At 38.3% G+C, this 21,682-nt stretch overlaps 1 protein-coding gene across 2 annotated transcripts in view; it reads left to right on the top strand.

Annotated features, from left to right (window-relative positions):
- The window catches only part of XPR1 (xenotropic and polytropic retrovirus receptor 1), a 257,165-nt gene that overhangs the window by 183,463 nt on the left and 52,020 nt on the right, over window positions 1-21,682 (top strand). For both annotated transcript variants that reach the window (XR_010123552.1, XM_054456830.2), the window contains exons 8-9: window positions 18,304-18,494; window positions 18,711-18,890. Coding sequence is in view for 1 of the 2 variants with exons in the window: in XM_054456830.2 (XP_054312805.1) it covers window positions 18,304-18,494; window positions 18,711-18,890 (371 nt within the window). In the remaining variant the exon portion in view is untranslated. The remainder of the gene's footprint in view (window positions 1-18,303; window positions 18,495-18,710; window positions 18,891-21,682) is intronic.

Here is a 21,682-nt window from a genome sequence, read left to right as displayed (position 1 = left end):
AGATCCCTTGATTTTTACCCCCAAATATGCTCTTCTATCTGGCATCACCTTTCATCCATTTCTCAGTCCAAAATCTTTTAGTTTCTCTTTTCCCTCATATTTAATCTTCAGTCCGTCAGCAAATCTTATTGGTCTGTCTTCAAAACATGTTCTAAATGTGTTTACTTCTCACCACCTTGGCCAGTGCCACTCTTGTCTAAGCAGCCATTTCTTTTTTTTTTTTTTGACACAGTCTCGCACTGTCACCAGGTCTGGGGTGCAGTGGTCCGATCTCGGCTCTCTGCAACCTCTGCCTCCTGGGTTCACACGATTCTCCTGCCTCAGCCTCCTGAATAGCTGGGATTACAGGCACACATCACCACACCTGGCTAATTTTTTGACTGGTCTTGAACTCCTGACCTCATGATCACCCACCTCAGCTCCCAAAGTGTGGGGTTACAGGCATGAGCCACCGCGCCCAGCCAGCAGCCATTTCTTGTTTAGTGTATAGCAGCCTTCTGGACTCAGTCTCCTTGCATCTACTCTTGCCTCCTTATAGCTACTAGTGTCTTTTTTTTTTTTTTTTTTTTTTCTCCCCAATGGAAGTTAGATCATGTCACTCTCCTATTCAAAATTCATTCATGGCTACTCTTAAAATAAAATTCACACTCCTTACCATTGCCTGCAAGAACTTACAGGATCTCACCTCTGTGGGCCTTTCCGATATTATATTCTGTCATCTTTCCCCACACTCAGCTTCATTTTGTTTCCAACCACACTTGTGTTAGTATTTCTTAGATGCATCAAGCTCATTCTAATGCAAGAGCCTTTGCAGTTACCTAAAGAGCTCTTCCCCAAGATGTCTACCTAGCTTATTTCATCACTTGTCTGTATTCAAATGCTACGTTCTTAGTAAAGCGTTCCCTGATCACCCAACCCTAAAATAATCTATTCTGTCCCTTTAGCCTACGTTAGTTTTCTTCTGAGTACATATACTTACCTGACATTATATATTATATATTTATATTTCTTGTGATCTCTTTTTCCACTGGAATATAAATTTTCTTGATGCCTGGGCATTTGTCTTTCCTGTATCTCTAGCACCTAGAACACTGCTTAGACCATAGTAGGGGCTTGAAAAGTGTTGGGGAAGTTTGGCTGGAAGAGAAGGAGAAAGATGAAATTAAATGATATTCAGAAAACACATGCACAAACAGCAGAAAAACGGACACAAATCTCAAAGCTTCTTATAGTCAGGGACTTTTAAGGACAGATAACCTTGGTATACCTAAGGGTCTGTGTAATTGTGCTCATAATAATAACGGAATCATTAATAAAGGGCTGAATTTTGTTCAGTGAAGTCTGCAAAGAAATATTAGGCTGATGCAAAAGTTGCCATTACTTTTAATGGCAAAAACTGCAATTACTTTTGCATCAACCTGTATGATTTAAAAATAGATGTCATTATTTGAATATCCATAATATTCCATTTCAGACTTTTAGTAATCATAATAATGCCCAAATAAGGAAGCTTTATGTCACTGTCATACTTACTATTCTTGATTGCAGGGACTATGTATTGTTGCATTTTAAGTTCCCAACACATTGTCAAGTTTTTAGTAGATGTTCGAGAGATAATTTACTGAACTAATTATTCCTCATAAGCATTCTGCTGAAGACTATCAATTGTATATTATGAAATGATAACCTACATTCTAATGGCTTTTAGAGAGCATATGAATTTTACCTATTAACAGTGTGTTTTCATTTGTATTGTTAGAGTTCTTCTTCCTACCAGTTACAAAAAATCAACTCTAATAGTTATTGTCAATCCTGAGTTTATGATGTAGTGTTGCTATAATTTATGATCATATTTTAATCTGGTTCTATTTCCTTAGGTGAATACAGTTTACTTACATAGAATACATGAAAATAATACAATTTAAAAACTCAGATCTATGTTATCAAGCTAGCTGTAGTGGAAAGAACAAAAGGCCTGCATGGGTTTCAGTTTCAGCTCCACTGTTAGTTGTTTTGGCTTTAAGGACATCATTTAACTTCTCTGAAACAGTTTCCTCATCTGTTAAATGAGCTTAACACCTTAAATTTGCAGGGTTGTTTAGGGTTCATTCATTCATTCAGCAAGTAAACTTTATGTGTCTAAGGGTTATGCTTGATGCCTACAAGTCTTAAGATAAATAAGAGAATCCCTTTCCTTATTAAATATATTATGCCAGGGAGATTAAGGCATATATTAAAGCAATATACTGCAAGATAGAAGGTGTCAAATTTTCTAAGCAGTTCAAAGAGACAACTGATTACTTTTAAATGAGAGCATCAGGGAATACTTCATGGAAGAAATAACGTTTATGCTAGACATTGGTGGAATCAAAGCCATTTCAAGAGAAGGAGACGGATGAGCAAAGAGATTTAGTTGGCCTGGGGTGGGGATGGAGTGTAGAAGGAGGGAGTGAGTTATGAAGGAGAGAAGTGATAAATTGGCCAAAGGTGAAGGGGAATATTAGATGATAAGGGTGAAAAGATAGCTTGAGGCCAGCTCATAGGGATCAGATAAGAAGTGTAAGTAAAACATGTTTGTAGTTGCGAAGTGCTATGTCAATATAAGGTATATATGGTGGGGGTTGTTCTTTCTGTAGAAAATGCCTTAGTCATTAGTGGGTGCAATTTTTTTGGTTTAATTTTCAAGATGAGCATGGTGGTATTATCATCATTAAAAAAAGACATAAGAAAAAAATACATTTTTCCATTCTTTTTATGTGAATTAATTGCTACAATTTGAGGTTTTTTTCTTTAGTATATACAGACTATGTTTTTGTAAGACATTCTGATTTGTTTTTCATGTGTGCGGTGTATGCATTTAGTGTTATGCATTATGTTTTCTCACCTCAGAACCCTTCTTTGTTTGATCTTTGTGTATGTTGTAGGGGGGAGGGTAAATATAGTTAAAGCCAGCTGTCTATCCTTATTTATCTCCCAAGCGGGTGCTTGAAAGATAAGAGTGTTGAGAGTCAAAGAGAAACACAGTCGTAGTATGCATGTACAAGCACGATTCTTTTTTTCAAACATTCACATTTAAAAATGTGCATAATTGCTGTGGTTTTTCAAGGGGGCATGACCTAGTATTTACTAATTTCTCTGAAAATCACATGTTTCAGATATTTAATTTCATGAAGATGAAAAGTTGACTGTTTAGATTTTTTTTTCAAACTTGTTTCTTTTGCAGGTTCCTACTAACATATATAACTTAATTTGGTACAATAACAGTATACCATATTTCACTTCCTGGTTTGACCATTTACAGTGGGTATAAGGTGTGAAATAGGCTCTTGTACACTAGTGGTAAGAGTACTCGTTGTTGCTATCTCTTTGGAGGATAATTTGGCAGTGTGTGTAAAAATTTTAGGCAAAATTATGTTGATTAAGCCGTTTTGTTTCTAGAAATTTATCCTACAGCATACTTGTACATGGTTGCAAAGACATGTATGCTAGGATAGTCATTGCCATTTTGTTTATAGTAGAAAAATCCTAGAAACCACTCAAATATTCATAAATTGATAGCTCTTTAAATTATATTACCTCTATGCAGTGGAATACCATGGAGATATTAAAATGAATGAGGTAATGTTGGGAGTGAAAATGGACACAGCACTTTGGAGAACTTTTTGGCAACAGGAATCAGTTTTGTGGAAGACAATTTTTTCACTGGGCTGGCGGGTAGGAGGGGGGATGGTTTCAAGATGAAACCCTTCCACCTCCGATCATCAGGCGTTAGTTAGATTCTCTTAAGGAGCGCACAACCTAGAGATCCCTCCCATGCGCAGCTCGCAATAGGGTTCGTTCTCCTCTGAGAATCTAAGGCTGTTGATCTGACAGGAGGCGGAGCTCAGGAGGTAATGCTCTCTCACCAGCCGCTCACCTCCTGCTGTGTGACCTGGTTCCTGACAGAGCACGAGCCAGTACTGGTCCATGGCCTGGAGATTGGAAACCCCTGTACTAACCTATGATGCAGTTCTAATAGAAATGCTTACATATGTCCGCCAAAAGACATGTATGAGAACACTTAAGTAATATTGTTTGTAATAGTATCCATTCATGTACCATGTAACAATGTCTTGGTCAGCAGCAGACTGCAGATACGAAGGTAGTCCCAAAAGATTATAATGGAACTGAAAAATTCCTGTTGCATAATGGACAGCATAGCCATCATAGCATAACACATTACTTAGATGCTTGTGGCAATGTTGGTATAAACAAACATATTGCACTGCCAGCCATATAAAAGTTTAGCACTTAAAATTCATGTACATAATACTTGATCATGATAATAAATGACTTACTGATTTATGTATATGCTATACTATTTATTATTTTAGAGTGAACTCCTCCTACTTATTAATAAAAGAGTTAACTGTAAAACAGCCTCAGGCAGGTCCTTTGGGAGGTGTTCCAGAAGAAGGCATTAATAGAATAGGAGATGACAGCTCCCTGTGTGTTATTGCCCCAAAGACCTTCTAGTGGGACAAGATGTGGAGGTGGAAGACAGTGATATTGGTGATTCTGATCATGTGTAGGCCTAGGCTAATATGTGTATTAATGCCTTAGTTTTTAAGAAGGTTTAAAATTAAAATTAAAAAATGTAAAAATAGAAAAAAGTTTATAGAATAAGGATATAAAGAAAAAATATGTCTATATTGTTATACAGTGTGTCCATGTTTTAGGCTAGGTATTATTACGAAAGTTAAAAAGGTTTAAAAATTTTTTAAGTTTATAAAGTTAAAAAGTTAACAGTGAGCTAAGGTTAATTTATTATTGAAGAAAGAAAAAAATTTTTTTATAAATTCAGTGTAGCCTAAGTGTACAGTGTATATAAAGTCCACAATAGTGTAATGTCCTAGGTCTTCACATTTACTCACCACTCACTCACTCACTCACCCAGAGCAACTTCCAGTCCTATAGCTCCATTCATTGTAAGTACTCTATACAGGTGTACCATTTTTTATCTTTTATACTGTATTTTTGCTGAGTCTTTTCTATGTTTAGAGACAAATACTACCATTGTGTTACAATTGCCTACAGTGTTCTGTACAGTAACATGATGGACAGGTTTATAGCCTAGGAGCAATAGGCTCACATAACTGTAAGTGATGAGAATAACAAACTATAGCTACATACAAGAACATGATGGCTCTCACAAATGTTGAACAAAACAAGCCAGACACAAAGAATACATATTACATGATTCCATTTACATGGAGTTCAAAAAACAGGCAAAAATCAGGAGTTTACCCTTGAGGAATGGATAGCAATTGGAAAGAATATGAGCCGGAACTTCTAGGATGCTTGTAATATGCTGTGTTCTGGGTGCTGATTCACTTCATTCATCATGCTGTATACTTAGGATTTATCCATTTTTCTATATGTATGTAACACTTAGATTCAAAAAGTTTACATTAGAAAATGAGTGAGATCTTTGTGCACTGATAACTGGAAAATCTCCACTCCAGGATATAAGTGAAAAAAAAAAAAAAAAAAAAGGTGTGGAATAGCATATATAGCATGCTCCGAGTTGTAATTGGTGATTTGTTTTTTAAAAAATAGTCAGTATGTGTTTCTTTATGCATCAAGAAGTTCTTGAAAGATAATAGACAAATTGTTAACATGGTTTTCTTCAGAAGATCTGGAGTGAGACGAGGCTTCTCATTCTTTATAATATTTGTGGTTCTTTTCCTATACATATACATTACTTGTTAAAATTTTTTTAATGTTCCTTTAAAGAAAAGTGATTTGGCAACTTAATACAGAGAGGACTGTAATTTTGTAACTTTTGGAACAAACTTCTGTTTGGGTTTTTTTTTTTAAACAGGTACATATTGGCTTACTAACACAACCTAGCCCCATTGTTAAGTGTGCAGGCTTTGGAGCCAGATTGTAGGGTTATTAAATCCTTGTGATCCTGGGCAAGGAACCTATTTTGAGTAAGCCTTAGTTTCTTCATGTATCTGCTGAGAAAAACCAATTTATAGTGTTGCTGTGAGAACTAATGAAATTATGCGTGAAAAACATTGAGTATATTGCTTACCCCAAAATAAATGCTTAATGAATGTTAGCTGATTTTTAAGTTAAAAATTCATGAAGCCATGGAAAGTTTGTGATGGGACCTTATATATCTTTTATTCTTGGGACTCATGGATCAGAGAGATGATATACTTATTCTTAAAAAGAAATGATACTAATTTGTTTTTTGATTCCCTGGAATTTTTGTGATGATCTTGTCTAGCAAGAGTTATTGTGGTTTAATCCCCAGTAAATCTACAAAAGTTTGCTTCAGGGAGATCATGCCAAATGAAGGAGGTTTCATTGTATTGCTTATATATGCCCTTAGGTTTTAGATTTATGTGTGCAATTGAAAGTTTCGGATCTTTGATGAATAACTTGACTATTAACAGTTAAAATTGCCTTTTGCTTTTTGAAACTTTTTTTTTCCTTCAGAGACAGGGTCTCTCTCTGTTGCCCAGGCTGGAGTACAGTGGCCCTATCCTAGCTCACTGCAGCCTAGACCTCCTGGGCTCAGGTGATCCTCCTGCCTCAGACTCTTGAGTAGCCAGGAATACAAGCATGCAGTAGCACCATGCCTGGTTAATTTTTTAACTTTTTTGTAGAGACAGAGTCTCACTATATTGCCTAGGTTGGTCTTGAACTCTTTGCCTCCAGTGATCCTCCCACTTTGGCCTCCCAAAACACTGAGATTACAGGAGCCACCATGCCTGGTCCCTGTTTTTTGAACCATTTTGAAAGTAAATAAGTTCATTAGCTTAAATATAGTATTTTCATTTGGAAGAATATATCTTTAGCATTTATTGTTTTACAAAGGTCCATGGGGTTTTTGTTGTTGTTGCTGCTGTTCTGGTTTTCTCTGACTTTTCTAACAAATTGTGGAGTTCAAGGATATTTTATTCAGATCATATTTACTGAAAGCCTTAGAGATTTTCTAGTTCCTATGTTATCAAGTAGAACTTAGGTAAATATGTGTTTAGATTTTATAAATATGGATTACATTTTCTGTTCATGGCAATTTTCTTCCTTTGTAGAACAGAATACTACTGTTGCTAGGGTCATGAATATTTGAACCCTAACCAGGCTATTTTGCTTTCTTTTGTGTATGGCCACAGATATTAACTAGAATTAGAAAATTTTGATATATTAGAGCAAATCTATCACCACCACTACTAAAACAGTTCAAAATATATGCCTAGGCAGGGCACAGTGGCTCACGCCTGTAATCCTAGCACTTTGGGAGGCCGAGGCGGGTGGATTGCCTGAGCTCAGGAGTTCGAGACCAGCCTAGGCAACATGGCAAAACCCCGTCTCTACTAAAATTACAAAAAAATTCCCTGAGTGTGGTGGTGTGTGCCTGTAATCCCAGGTACTTGGGAGGCTGAGGCAGGAGAATCACTTGGACCCGGGAGGGGGAGGGCACAGTGAGCCAGGATTATGCCATTGCACTCCAGCCTGGGCGACAGAGCAAGACTCTGTCTCAAAAAAAAAAAAAATTATACACACACACACACACACACACCTAACATAGGAATTAGTAATGACATCTTAAGATATATTTATTACTTTTTTCTTTTTCTGTTTTTTTAAATTGAGGTGAAGTTCACATAACATAAAATAAACCATTTTAAAGTTAATAACTCAGTGGCATTCAAGTACATTCACAGTGTTGTACAACCACCACGTCTATCTAGTTCCCAGACATTTTCATCAGCCCAAAAGGAAACCGCACTCTCCATTCCCTCTCCTTAGCTGCTGGCAACCACTAATCTGCCTTCTGTCTCTATGAATGTTCCTATTCTGGGTATGTCCATAAATGGTGTCATACAATATGTGGTATTTTCTGTTTGGCTTCTTTTACTTGGCATAATGTTTTCAAGGTTCATCCATGTTGTAGCATGTATCAGTACTTCATTCTTTTTATGGCTGAGTAATATTCCATTTTGTGTATGTATCACAATTTGTTTATCCATTCATTCATTGATGGACATTTGGGGTTATTTCTATCTTTTGGCTATTGCGAATGGTACTGTTAGGAACATGCATAAACATGGATTTATTTAGTACCTGTTTAATTTTCTGAGGAGCCACCAAACTGTTTTTCACAGAGGCTTTACCATTTTCCATTCCTACTAGCAGTTTATGAGGATTCTGTTTTCTGCACATCCTTACCAACACTTGTTCTCTGTGTTTTTGTTTTCTTCATTATATCCATACGAATGGGCATGAAGTGGTATCTCATTGTGGTTTTAATTTGCATTTCCCTAATGACTAATTATATTAAGCATCTTTTCATGTGCTCATTGGCCATTTATATGTATTTTTGGACAAATGTCTATCCAGGTCCTTAGCCCTATTTTAATTGGGTTGTTCATTGTTCCATTGTTAAGTTATAAGAGTTCTTCATGTATTCTACATACTAGACCCTTATATTAGATGAATGATTTGCAAATATTCCTCCCTTTCTTTTTTTTTTTTTACTTTCTTGATAATGTCTACTGATGTTTTAAATTTTGATGGTCTCATTTATCTATTTTTCCTTTTGTTTCATGTACTTTTGTTGTGATACCTAAGAATCCATTGCCAAATTCAAGGTCATGAAGATTTATCCTTATGTTTTCTTTGGAGTTTTATGGTTTGAATTCCTATATTGAAGTCATCAATGAGTTTTGAATTAATTTTTGTATATGACATGAGACAAGGGACCAACTTCATTTTTTTGCATGTGAATATCCAGTTGTCACAGGACTAAGTTGTTGAAGAGAATATTCTTTTCCACTGAATGGTGTTGGCACTCATGTTGAAGATCAATCAGCCATCGATGTATAGGTTTATCTCTGGATTCTCAGTGCTCTTCCATTCATCTATGTCTGTTTTCATACCAGTGCCACAATGTTTTGATTACTATACCTTTGTAGTAAGTTTTAAAATGACAAAGTATGAGTCCCTAACTTTGTTCTTTTTTCATTATTGTTTTAGCTATTTGGGACCTCTTGGAATTCCATATGAATTTAAGGATTGACTTTTTCAGTTCTGAAAAAAAGCCATTGGAAATTTGTTAGGGATCGCATTAAATCTGTAGATTGCTTTGGGTAGTATTGCCGTCTTAACAATATTAAATCTTTCAATCCATGAACACAGGATTCTTTTCTACTTTAATTTCTTTCAGCAATGTTTTGAGTTTGTAGTATAAAGTCTTTCACTTACTTGGTAAAAGTTATTTCTAGATGTTTTATTCTTTTGAATGCTATTGTAGTTAGAATTATTTTCTTAATTTCATTTTCAGATTGCTCATTGCTGATGTATGCAAACACAACTGAATTTCGTGTGTTGATCTTGTACTCTACAACTGTGATGAATTTACTAATTCTAGTAGTTTTATTGTGGACTCTTTGAGATTTGTGTTATTTTTGTTTCCTGACTGTTGTAATGTATCTGTGGTCTTTGCTTAGGAATCAGGATGTAAAACTATATATCATTTTCCATTTATAACTTCCTAACTAATCTTGCCTTTGTACTTGTTCCCTTGTAGTCTGTTCACTTAACAGCTAGAGTAGGCCTTTAAAATAATTCATGAGGTCATGCCATGTATGTACAAAACCTTCTACAGGCTTGTACATCAGAGTAAAAGCTTAAGTCTTGACAAAGTACTGAAGAGTCTGTCTGATCTACTGCTGACCAGTTCTTTACCACTATACCTTTGTTTGTTCCAATCACAGTAACTTGACTTTCTTCCTAGAGCAATCTATCTTAAGGCCCTTTGTACTTTCCCTCTCTACAAGGAGCCGTCTTCCCCCAAACATTCCAATGCTTTGTTCTCTATTTCCTTAAGGTCAGCTCCTTAAGTATCATCTCCTAAGAGTGTTCCCTGACCGCCCTACCTAAAACAACACCTAACAACATTCTTTATCTCCTTACTGTATTTTTCCTTCAAACCCCTTATCTGACTTTATGCAGAACAGAAATTTCCTGAAGATAGGTATTTTGCCCATTGTTCATCACTGAATCGCTAGCTCTTAGAATGGTGTCAGGTATAATAGGCACCTAATCAATACTTGCCAAATGAAGGAATAAAGTTTCCTCAAGTGAAAGGAAAAAGAAACTAATATATACTGAATACTCATAATGAGCCAAACATTATTCTAGGCATGTGATATATGTTGTTCACATTTAATCTTCTTAATAAACTTATGAGAATAGATATTATCCCCATTGATCAACAAAGAAACAGAGACTTTAAAAAAAATAAATAATTTGGCATAGCTAGGATTTGAAATCTGGTCTGTAGTACTTGATTCCAAAGCAAAGACTTTCTCTACCCTGTTATTTTAAAATTATTAAATATTCTATATACTGCAGAGAATACAAAGGTAAACAATAAATGGTTATTTAAGTATATAAATTAGTATATAGGCTGGGCATGGTGGCTCACTCCTGTAATCCCAGCACTTTGGGAGGCCGAGGAGGGCAGATCACCTGAGGTCAGGAGTTCCAGACCAGCCTGGCCAACATGATGAAACCCCATCTCTACTAAAAATACAAAAAATTAGCCGGGTGTGGTGTCACGCATCTGTAATCCCAGCCACTCAGGAGGCTGAGGCAGGAGAATCGCTTGAACGTGGGAGGCAGAGGTTGCAGTGAGCCGAGATCACACCACTGCACTCCAGTCTGAGCGACAGAGCAAGACTCCATCTCAAAAAAAAAACCACAAAAGTTTGCATGTAATTAAATTCCAAATGAGCAGTACTGTCAATAAATTTTATAGTTATTTGGAAAGTCATTAGATCAAATGGAAATGTTTCTCATACAGTGGGGTTAAAACCAAATACATTGGTTCACTGAATTTATGAACAGGTAAGGATCCAGGATCTGTCTCTTAAATAGTAAGTAGAATTGGAATTAGTGGAGAGAAAGAACAAGGCCATTTTAAGTAGAGGGAACAACATAAGGAAATGTGAAAAACAAACTTATTAAAAGGATAATAAAATTCGTCACAAGTCAAGAGTTAATATTTTAGGGGTGCTGTGAGATAAGTTTGGGAAAAGTGAGTTGGTGATTAGATTATGAAGAATTTGAATTGTGAGGCTAAGGTATCTAAAGTATTTGAACATTATAATTACTGGCGATCCATAGAATAATGATATTGAACATTTGTGTGGACATAATGGGCAATAGAATGTGGTGCTTAAGAGTATGAGCTTTGGAGCAAAACTGGGTTCAAATCCTAGCTTAGCTCAGTAACTAAGCAAATGACAACTTCTCTGTGCTCTAGTTTCCTAATCAAATGGAGATAATGGTTTTTAACTCAAAGAGCCATTGTGATAGTTAAATGAATTATCAATTCTTCTATGTAAAAATACTGAGAACAGTGCTTAGCACACAGTAAGCATTCCATAAATATTAACTATTGTCATTTATACGACATTTAAATATTCACACTACTTACATGTGTACTTTTCCTTCTCATTTTCATGGCAACTCTGTGAGGTAGGTATTACTATATCCAGTTTAATAATGGAGTAAATGAAGCCAAAGAGGTTTTGTCACGCCAGATCCCCAACTGACAGAACTGATCACATGATTCTAAGCCACTTCACCATGATTCTTTGTAATCTAAAAAACTAATGGAACAATGGGATGACATGCTGAAAGTCAAGTTTTGGGAAATTATTCTAGTGACATTCTGCAGACTAAAATGAAGACGAGAAAGAACCCACAGGCGACTTTATAAGGCTCTTAAAATAATCTAGGTTTGGCCAGTCGGGGTGGTTCACGCCTGTAATCCCAACACTTTGGGAGGCCAAGGTGGGTGGATCATGAGGTCAGGAGATGAAGACAATCCTGGCCAACATGGTGAAACCCTGTCTCTACTAAAAATACAAAAATTAGCTGGGCGTGGTGGTGCGTGCCTGTAATCCCAGTTACTCGGGAGACTGAGGCAGGAGAATCGCTTGAACCAGGGAGTCGGAGGTTGCAGTGAGCCAAGATCGCGCCACTGCACTCCAGCCTGGCAACAGAGTGAGACTCTGTCTCAAAAAAAATAGATAGATAGGAAAAGAAACAGCTCAGGTCTACAGCTCCCAGCGTGAGCAACGCAGAAAACGGGTGATTTCTGCATTTCCATCTGAGGTACCAGGTTCATCTCACTAGGGAGTGCCAGACAGTGGGCGCAGGTCAGTGGGTGCAGCACACCGTGTGCGAGCCGAAGAAGGGCTAGGCATTGCCTCACTCGGGAAGCGCAAAGTGTCAGGGAGTTCCCTTTCCTAGTCAAAGAAAGGGGTGACAGACGGCACCTGGAAAATCAGGTCACTCCCACCCGAATACTGTGCTTTTCCCACGGGCTTAAAAAACGGCACACCAGGAGATTATATCCCGCACCTGGCTCAGAGGGTCCTACGCCCACGGAGTCTCGCTGATTGCTAGCACAGCAGTCTGAGATCAAACTGCAAGGAGGCAGTGAGGCTGGGGGAGGGGTGCCCGCCATTGCCCAGGCTTGCTTATGTAAACAAAGCAGCTGGGAAGCTCGAACTGGGTGGAGCCCACCACAGCTCAAGGAGGCCTGCCTGCTGGCTCTGTAGGCTTCACCTCTCCGGGCAGGGCACAGACAAACAAAAAGACAGCAGTAACCTCTGCAGACTTAAATGTCCCTGTCTGACAGCTTTGAAGAGAGCAGTGGTTCTCCCAGCACGCAGCTGGAGATCTGAGAACTGGCAGACTGCCTCCTCAAGTGGGTCCCTGACCCCTGACTCCCAAGCAGCCTAACTGGGAGGCACCCCCCCCCCAGCAGGGGCAGACTGACACCTCACACGGCCGGCCAGGTACTCCAACAGACCTGCAGCTGAGGGTCCTGTCTGTTAGAAGGAAAACTAACAAACAGAAAGGACATCCACACCAAAAACCCATTTGTACATCACCATCATCAAAGACCAAAAGTAGATAAAACCACAAAGATGGGGAAAAAACAGAGCAGAAAAACTGGAAACTCTAAAAAGCAGAGCACCTCTCCTCCTCCAAAGGAACGCAGTTCCTCACCAGCAGCGGAACAAAGCTGGACAGAGAATGACTTTGACGAGCTGAGAGAAGAAGGCTTCAGACGATCAAATTACTCCGAGCTATGGGAGGATATTCAAACCAAAGGCAAAGAAGTGGAAAACTTTGAAAAAAATTTAGAAGAATGTATAACTAGAATAACCAATACAGAGAAGTGCTTAAAGGAGCTGATGGAGCTGAAAACCAAGGCTCGAGAACTACATGAAGAATGCAGAAGCCTCAGGAGCTGATGCGATCAACTGGAAGAAAGGGTATCAGTGATGGAAGATGAAATGAATGAAATGAAGCGAGAAGGGAAGTTTAGAGAAAAAAGAATAAAAAGAAACGAGCAAAGCCTCCAAGAAATATGGGACTATGTGAAAAGACCAAATCTACGTCTGATTGGTGTCCCTGAAAGTGACGGGGAGAATGGAACCAAGTTGGAAAACACTCTGCAGGATATTATCCAGGAGAACTTCTCCAATCTAGCAAGGCAGGCCAACATTCAGATTCAGGAAATACAGAGAACGCCACAAAGATACTCCTCGAGAAGAGCAACTCCAAGACACATAATTGTCAGATTCACCAAAGTTGAAATGAAGGAAAAAATGTTAAGGGCAGCCAGGGAGAAAGGTCGGGTTACCCTCAAAGGGAAGCCCATCAGACTAACAGCGGATCTCTCGGCAGAAACTCTACAAGCCAGAAGAGAGTGGGGGCCAATATTCAACATTCTTAAAGAAAAGAATTTTCAACCCAGAATTTCATATCCAGCCAAACTAAGCTTCATAAATGAAGGAGAAATAAAATCCTTTACAGACAAGCAAATGCTGAGAGATTTTGTCACCACCAGGCCTGCCCTAAAAGAGCTCCTGAAGGAAGCGCTAAACATGGAAAGGCACAACCGGTACCAGCCGCTGCAAAATCATGCCAAAATGTAAAGACCATCGAGACTAGGAAGAGACTGCATCAACTAACGAGCAAAATAACCAGCTAACATCATAATGACAGGATCAAATTCACACATAACAATATTAACTTTAGATGTAAATGGACTAAATGCTCCAATTAAAAGACACAGACTGGCAAACTGGATAAAGAGTCAAGACCCATCAGTGTGCTGTATTCAGGAAACCCATCTCACATGCAGAGACACACACAGGCTCAAAATAAAAGGATAGAGGAAGATCTACCAAGCAAATGGAAAGCAAAAAAAGGCAGGGGTTGCAATCCTAGTCTCTGACAAAACAGACTTTAAACCAACAAAGATCAAAAGAGACAAAGAAGGCCATTACATAATGGTAAAGGGATCAATTCAACAAGAAGAGCTAACTATCCTAAATATATATGCACCCAATACAGGAGCACCCAGATTCATAAAGCAAGTCCTGAGTGACCTACAAAGAGACTTAGACTCCCACACATTAATAATGGGAGACTTTAACACCCCACTGTCAACATTAGACAGATCGACGAGACAGAAAGTCAGCAAGGACACCCAGGAATTGAACTCAGCTCTGCACCAAGCGGACCTAATAGACATCTGCAGAACTCTCCACCCCAAATCAACAGAATATACATTTTTTTCAGCACCACACCACACCTATTCCAAAACTGACCACATAGTTGGAAGTAAAGCTCTCCTCAGCAAATGTAAAAGAACAGAAATTATAACAAACTCTCTCTCAGATCACAGTGCAATCAAGCTAGAACTCAGGATTAAGAATCTCACTCAAAACCGCTCAACTACATGCAAACTGAATAACCTGCTCCTGAATGACTACTGGGTACATAACGAAATGAAGGCAGAAATAAAGATGTTCTTTGAAACCAACGGGAACCAAGACACAACATACCAGAATCTCTGGGATGCATTCAAAGCAGGGTGTAGAGGGAAATTTATAGCACTAAATGCCCACAAGAGAAAGCAGGAAAGATCCAAAATTGACACCCCAACATCACAATTTAAAGAACTAGAAAAGCAAGAGCAAACACATTCAAAAGCTAGCAGAAGGCAAGAAATAACTAAAATCAGAGCAGAACTGAAGGAAATAGAGACACAGAAAACCCTTCAAAAAATTAATGAATCCAGGAGCTGGTTTTTTGAAAGGATCAACAAAATTGATAGACCGCTAGCAAGACTAATAAAGAAAAAAGAGAAGAATCAAATAGATGCAATAAAAAATGATAAAGGGGATATCACCACCGATCCCACAGAAATACAAACTACCATCAGAAAATACTACAAACACCTCTATGCAAATAAACTAGAAAATCTAGAAGAAATGGATAAATTCCTCGACACATACACTCTCCCAAGACTAAACCAGGAAGAAGTTGAATCTCTGAATAGACCAATAATAGGAGCTGAAATTGTGGCAATAATCAATAGCTTACCAACCAAAAAAAGTCCAGGACCAGATGGATTCACAGCTGAATTCTTCCAGAGGTACAAGGAGGAACTGGTACCATTCCTTCTGAAACTATTCCAACCAATAGAAAAAGAGGGAATCCTCCCTAACTCATTTTATGAGGCCAGCATCATCCTGATACCAAAGCCTGGCAGAGACACAACCAAAAAAGAGAATTTTAGACCAATATCCTTGATGAACATTGATGCAAAAATCCTCAATAAAATACTGGCAGACCGAATCCAGCAGCACATCAAAAAGCTTATCCACCATGATCAAATGGGCTTCATCCCTGGGATGCAAGGCTGGTTCAATATATGCAAATCAATAAATGTAATCCAGCATATAAACAGAACCCAAGACAAAAACCACATGATTATCTCAATAGATGCAGAAAAGGCATTTGACAAAATTCAACAACCCTTCATGCTAAAAACTCTCAATAAATTAGGTATTGATGGGACGTATCTCAAAATAATAAGAGCTATCTATGACAAACCCACAGCCAATATCATACTGAATGGGCAAAAACTGGAAGCATTCCCTTTGAAAACTGGCACAAGACAGGGATGCCCTCTCTCACCACTCCTATTCAACATAGTGTTGGAAGTTCTGGCCAGGGCAATTAGGCAGGAGAAGGAAATAATGGGTATTCAATTAGGAAAAGAGGAAGTCAAATTGTCCCTCTTTGCAGATGACATGATTGTATATCTAGAAAACCCCATTGTCTCAGCCCCAAATCTCCTCAAGCTGATAAGCAACTTCAGCAAAGTCTCAGGATACAAAATCAATGTACAAAAATCACAAGCATTCTTATACACCAATAACAGACAAACAGAGAGCCAAATCATGAGTGAACTCCCATTCACAATTGCTTCACAGAGAATAAAATACCTACGAATCCAACTTACAAGGGATGTGAAGGACCTCTTCAAGGAGAACTACAAACTACTGCTCAAGGAAATAAAAGAGGATACAAAGAAATGGAAGAACATTCCATGCTCATGGGTAGGAAGAATCAATATCGTGAAAATGGCCATACTGCCCAAGGTAATTTACAGATTCAATGCCATCTCCATCAAGCTACCAATGACTTTCTTCACAGAATTGGAAAAAACTACTTTAAAGTTCATATGGAACCAAAAAAGAGCCCGCGTCGCCAAGTCAATCCTAAGCCAAAAGAACAAAGCTGGAGGCATCACGCTACCTGACTTCAAACTATACTACAAGGCTACAGTAACCAAAACAGCATGGTACTGGTATCAAAACAGAGATATATAGATCAATGGAACAGAACAGAGCCCTCAGAAATAACGCCACATATCTACAACTATCTGATCTTTGACAAACCTGACAAAAACAAGCAATGGGGAAAGGATTCCCTATTTAATAAATGGTGCTGGGAAAACTGGCTAGCCATATGTAGAAAGCTGAAACTGGATCCCTTCCTGACACCTTATACAAAAATTAATTCAAGATGGATTAAAGACTTAAACGTTAGACCTAAAACCATAAAAACCCTAGAAGAAAACCTAGGCATTACCATTCAGGACATAGGCATGGGGAAGGACTTCATGTCGAAAACACCAAAAGCAATGGCAACAAAAGCCAAAATTGACAAATGGGATCTAATTAAACTAAAGAGCTTCTGCACAGCAAAAGAAACTACCATCAGAGTGAACAGGCAACGTACAAAATGGGAGAAAATTTTTGCAACCTACTCATCTGACAAAGGGCTAATATCCAGAATCTACAATGAACTCAAACAAATTTACAAGAAAAAAACAACCCCATCAAAAAGTGGGCAAAGGACATGAACAGACACTTCTCAAAAGAAGACATTTAAGCAGCCAAAAAACACATGAAAAAATGCTCACCATCACTGGCCATCAGAGAAATGCAAATCAAAACCACAATGAGATACCATCTCACACCAGTTAGAATGGCAATCATTAAAAAGTCAGGAAACAACAGATGCTGGAGAGGATTTGGAGAAATAGGAACACGTTTACACTGTTGGTGGGACTGTAAACTAGTTCAACCATTGTGGAAGTCAGTGTGGCGATTCCTCAGGGATCTAGAACTTAGAAATACCATTTGACCCAGCCATCCCATTACTGGGTATATACCCAAAGGACTATAAATCATGCTGCTATAAAGACACATGCGCACATATGTTTATTGCGGCATTATTCAGAATAGCAAAGACTTGAAACCAACCCAAATGTCCAACGGTGATAGACTAAATTAAGAAAACGTGGCACATACACACCATGGAATACTATGCAGCCATAAAAAATGATGAGTTCATGTCCTTTGTAGGGACATGGATGAAATTGGAAATCATTATTCTTAGTAAACTATCACAAGAACAAAAAACCAAACACCACATATTCTCACTCATAGGTGGGAATTGAACAATGAGAACACATGGACACAGGAAGGGGAACATCAGACTCTGGGGACTGTTATGGGGTGGGAGGAGGGGGGAGGGATGGCATTGGGAGATATACCTAATGCTAGATGACGAGTTAATGGGTGCAGCGCACCAGCATGGCACATGTATACATATGTAACTAACCTGCACATTGTGCACATGTACCCTAAAACCTAAAGTATAATAATAATAAATAAATAAATAAATAAATAAGTAGATAGATAGATAGATAGATAGATAGATAATCTAGGTTTAGGTTTTATTCATGAAAAATTTCTATGCCAGGGCTATATCATTGAGAATGAAGACAAAAGATTATTAATTCAAGGGATGTTATGAATTTTATAACTAACCAATATATTAATATTCTTTCAGCTGTATTTAAACTTGAAACAGATAGAAGTATATGGCCCTTGATAAGAATCTATCGGGGTGGCTTTCTTCTGATTGAATTCCTTTTTCTACTGGGCATCAACACGTATGGTTGGAGACAGGCTGGAGTAAACCATGTGCTCATCTTTGAACTTAATCCGAGAAGCAATTTGTCTCATCAACATCTCTTTGAGGTAATCAAAGCAAGACATAACACCTCATGAATATAGTTTGCGTTATCTATATAGCTATCTGGTTTAGTGGGTACTTAAATCCATCCTCTACTTGAAGAGGATTATTAGCTTAATAACTAATCATGTTTCTTTTGTTTTATTAAAGATATTTTAAGTAATGGTAAAAGTAAAAATAACAATTTTCTCTGTCTTTCTGTCTTCCCCATCCTTTACTAGATTGCTGGATTCCTTGGGATATTGTGGTGCCTGAGCCTTCTGGCATGCTTCTTTGCTCCAATTAGTGTCATCCCCACATATGTGTATCCACTTGCCCTTTATGGATTTATGGTTTTCTTCCTTATCAACCCCACCAAAACTTTCTACTATAAATCCCGGTTTTGGCTGCTTAAACTGCTGGTAAGTCCGGAAACTTGTGTACCACTTTTAGAGTAGTATATTGGTTATTGACTTCCTCTAAGATAAAACCAAGGCTGCTAGGTTGTACAACTGCAGAGGCCATGGTTCACATTATAGTTTATGTGAGTGGAGGCCCTGGGAAAAAGTACTCATGTATATTTTCCTCCTGAGATCGAGTATCAGGTGGCCAAATATTGAGATGATTTTGTAAATTATAAACATTTTTTACTGCGTTTAACTAGCTGTGATAAGATGTAGAACTTTGTAAGTTTCCTTCCCCCAAAAAAATGTGGTAAAAGAATTATTTTCCTATTAAGTTGATGTGAGTATCAACCGAACATTTTATTTTAGGAAAGATTTGTTCTCTAAAAGCAGTAGGAATATCTTACCAGATTATCAAGTTTAATTTGAAAAATTGACTTTAGGCTGGGCGCGGTGGCTCACGCCTGTAATCCTAGCACTTTAGGAAGCCAAGGCGGGTGGATCATCTGAGGTCAGGAGTTTGAGACCAGCCTGACCAACATGGTGAAACCCCGTCTCTACTAAAAATACAAAATTAGCTGGGGGTGGTGGCCCATGCCTGTAATCCTAACTACTAGAGAGGCTGAGGCAGGTGAATCGCTAGAACCCCAGAGGTGGAAGTTGCAGTGAGCCGTGATTGTGCCATTGCATTCCAGCCTGGGCAACAAGAGCAAAACTCCATCTCAAAAAAAAGAAAAAGAAAAATTGACTTTGATTCTTGTTTATAATAAGTTCTTTTTTTTCTTCCTCTTTACCTGTCTCTTAATGATCTCAAAATCATTTAGCCTCAGCAGTGAAATAAAATTTCCTGCAAAACTGTAAAGCTTTCTCCTGTAAAGATAACTCTGGAAGGGGACTTCTGTTTACTTGTAAATTGAGCCAGCTCTTTTTGAAAATCATTTGAGGCCAGGTGCAGTCGCTCATGCCTATAATCCCAGTATTCGGGAGGCTGAGGTGAGTGGATCCCTTGAGCCCAGGAGTTTCAGACCAGCCTGGGCAACATGGTGTAAACCCTGTCTACAAAAATTAAAAAATTAGCTGGGTGTGATGGTGCACACCTGTAGTCCCAGATACTCGTGACGCTCAGGTGAGAGGATTGCTTGAGCCAGGAACGTCAAAGCTGCAGTGAACCATGTTAGTGCCGCTACACTCCCAGCCTGGGCAACAGACTGAGACCCTGTCTCTAAAGAAAGAAACAAAGAAAGTAAATCAATTGAGAAAACTTTCATATGATTATTTCTTAGGTTATGAATTACAGCTAACAATAAAGATTAGTGATTAAATTGACCAATCTCTATAAAAACTTTCAGAATTGCTCTATTTTCTCACCTCTTTTTCACTTTATAAGTATACTTCCTTGAAAACTGTAGTTCCTATTGTTTTTCTTTTGTATGCCCCTTAGGTTAGCAAAGATTTTTTTGTTCTTAGCCAAACATAACAATTTTTTTTTTAATCTGAAGATATAAAATATGGCTTTCTATTAAGAAAAACTGTAGAACCAGGTGCAGTGGCTCACGCCTGTCATCCCAGTACTTTGGGAGGCCGAGGTGGGTGGATCACCTGAAGTCCGGAGTTCAAGACCAGCCTGGCTAACATGGCAAAACCCCATCTCTACTAAAAATATGAAAATTAGCCGAGTGAGGTGGCACGTGCCTGTAATCCCAGCTACTCAGGAGGCTGAGGCAGGAGAATCGCTTGAACCCAGGAAGCGGAAGTTGCAGTGAGCCAAGATGGTGCTGCTGCACTCCAGCCTGGACGACAGAGTGAGACTCCTTCTCAAAAAAAAAAAAAAAAAAAAAAAAGATAAGGTCTCCTTTGTTGCCCAGGCTTGTCTCAAACCTCCTGGCTTCAAGTGTTCCTCCCGCCTTGGCCTCCCAAAGTGCTGGGATTACAGGCATGAGTCACTGTGCCTGGCCATAAAATTATTTTTAAATGAGACTTTGGAAGATTCAGAAAACTCAAGTTTTACTATGATTACATAATTACAGTAACAGGATAATATAGTTGTGTACATTGTGTGCTAAGTGAGCACTTCCCCAGTGTATCCTTTGTTTAAATAGCAAGCTGTGATTCATGCATGACCAGTTATTCCTATTAGCAGAATGATTGCCCATTGAGTAGACATTTATTTGTGAATCTGCTATGTTTTTGTTAATAAATGAGGACTTGTTGATGGAATAGGTTGACAATGGTATAAGCAGTAATAGAATAATAAAATGTACTATCAGATACAGTGAAATATAGAAGGAAGCATTTCCTTCTATATTTGTAGTTTGTTGTTTTTGTAGTAACTGTTATAAACAGAACAATGTTACCATTTGTAGATAATTTTAGTATTAATTGACCTGCCAACTTATTTTAATTTAAATCTCACTGGGAAAACTTACCCTTAGACTGATTCCTAGTGAATTAACAAGAATGTGTCCACTCTAGTTATGTTTTTCTGACACCGCTTTTTAAAAGCTTCATCCTAAAGTAAAAGTACATTTCTTTCTTTTTTTCTTTAATGTTTTTTTTTTTTTTTTTGAGACAGGGTCTGGCTCTATTGCCCAGGCTGAAGTGCAGTGGCGTGATCTCAGCTCACTGCAACCTCCACTTCCCAGGTTCAAGTGATCCTCCCACCTCAACCTGTCCAGTAGTTAGGACCACAGGTGTGTGCCAACGTGCCTGGCCAATTTTTTGTATTTTTAGTAGAGATGGGGTTTTGCCATGTTGCCCAGGCTGGTCTCGAATTCCTGGGCTCAAGTCATCTGCCTGCCTTGCCTCCCAAA

This window comes from Pongo pygmaeus, chromosome 1 (assembly GCF_028885625.2).
Source record: "Pongo pygmaeus isolate AG05252 chromosome 1, NHGRI_mPonPyg2-v2.0_pri, whole genome shotgun sequence".
NCBI lineage: Eukaryota > Metazoa > Chordata > Mammalia > Primates > Hominidae > Pongo > Pongo pygmaeus.
This window is presented reverse-complemented; position numbering and strand designations above follow the sequence as displayed.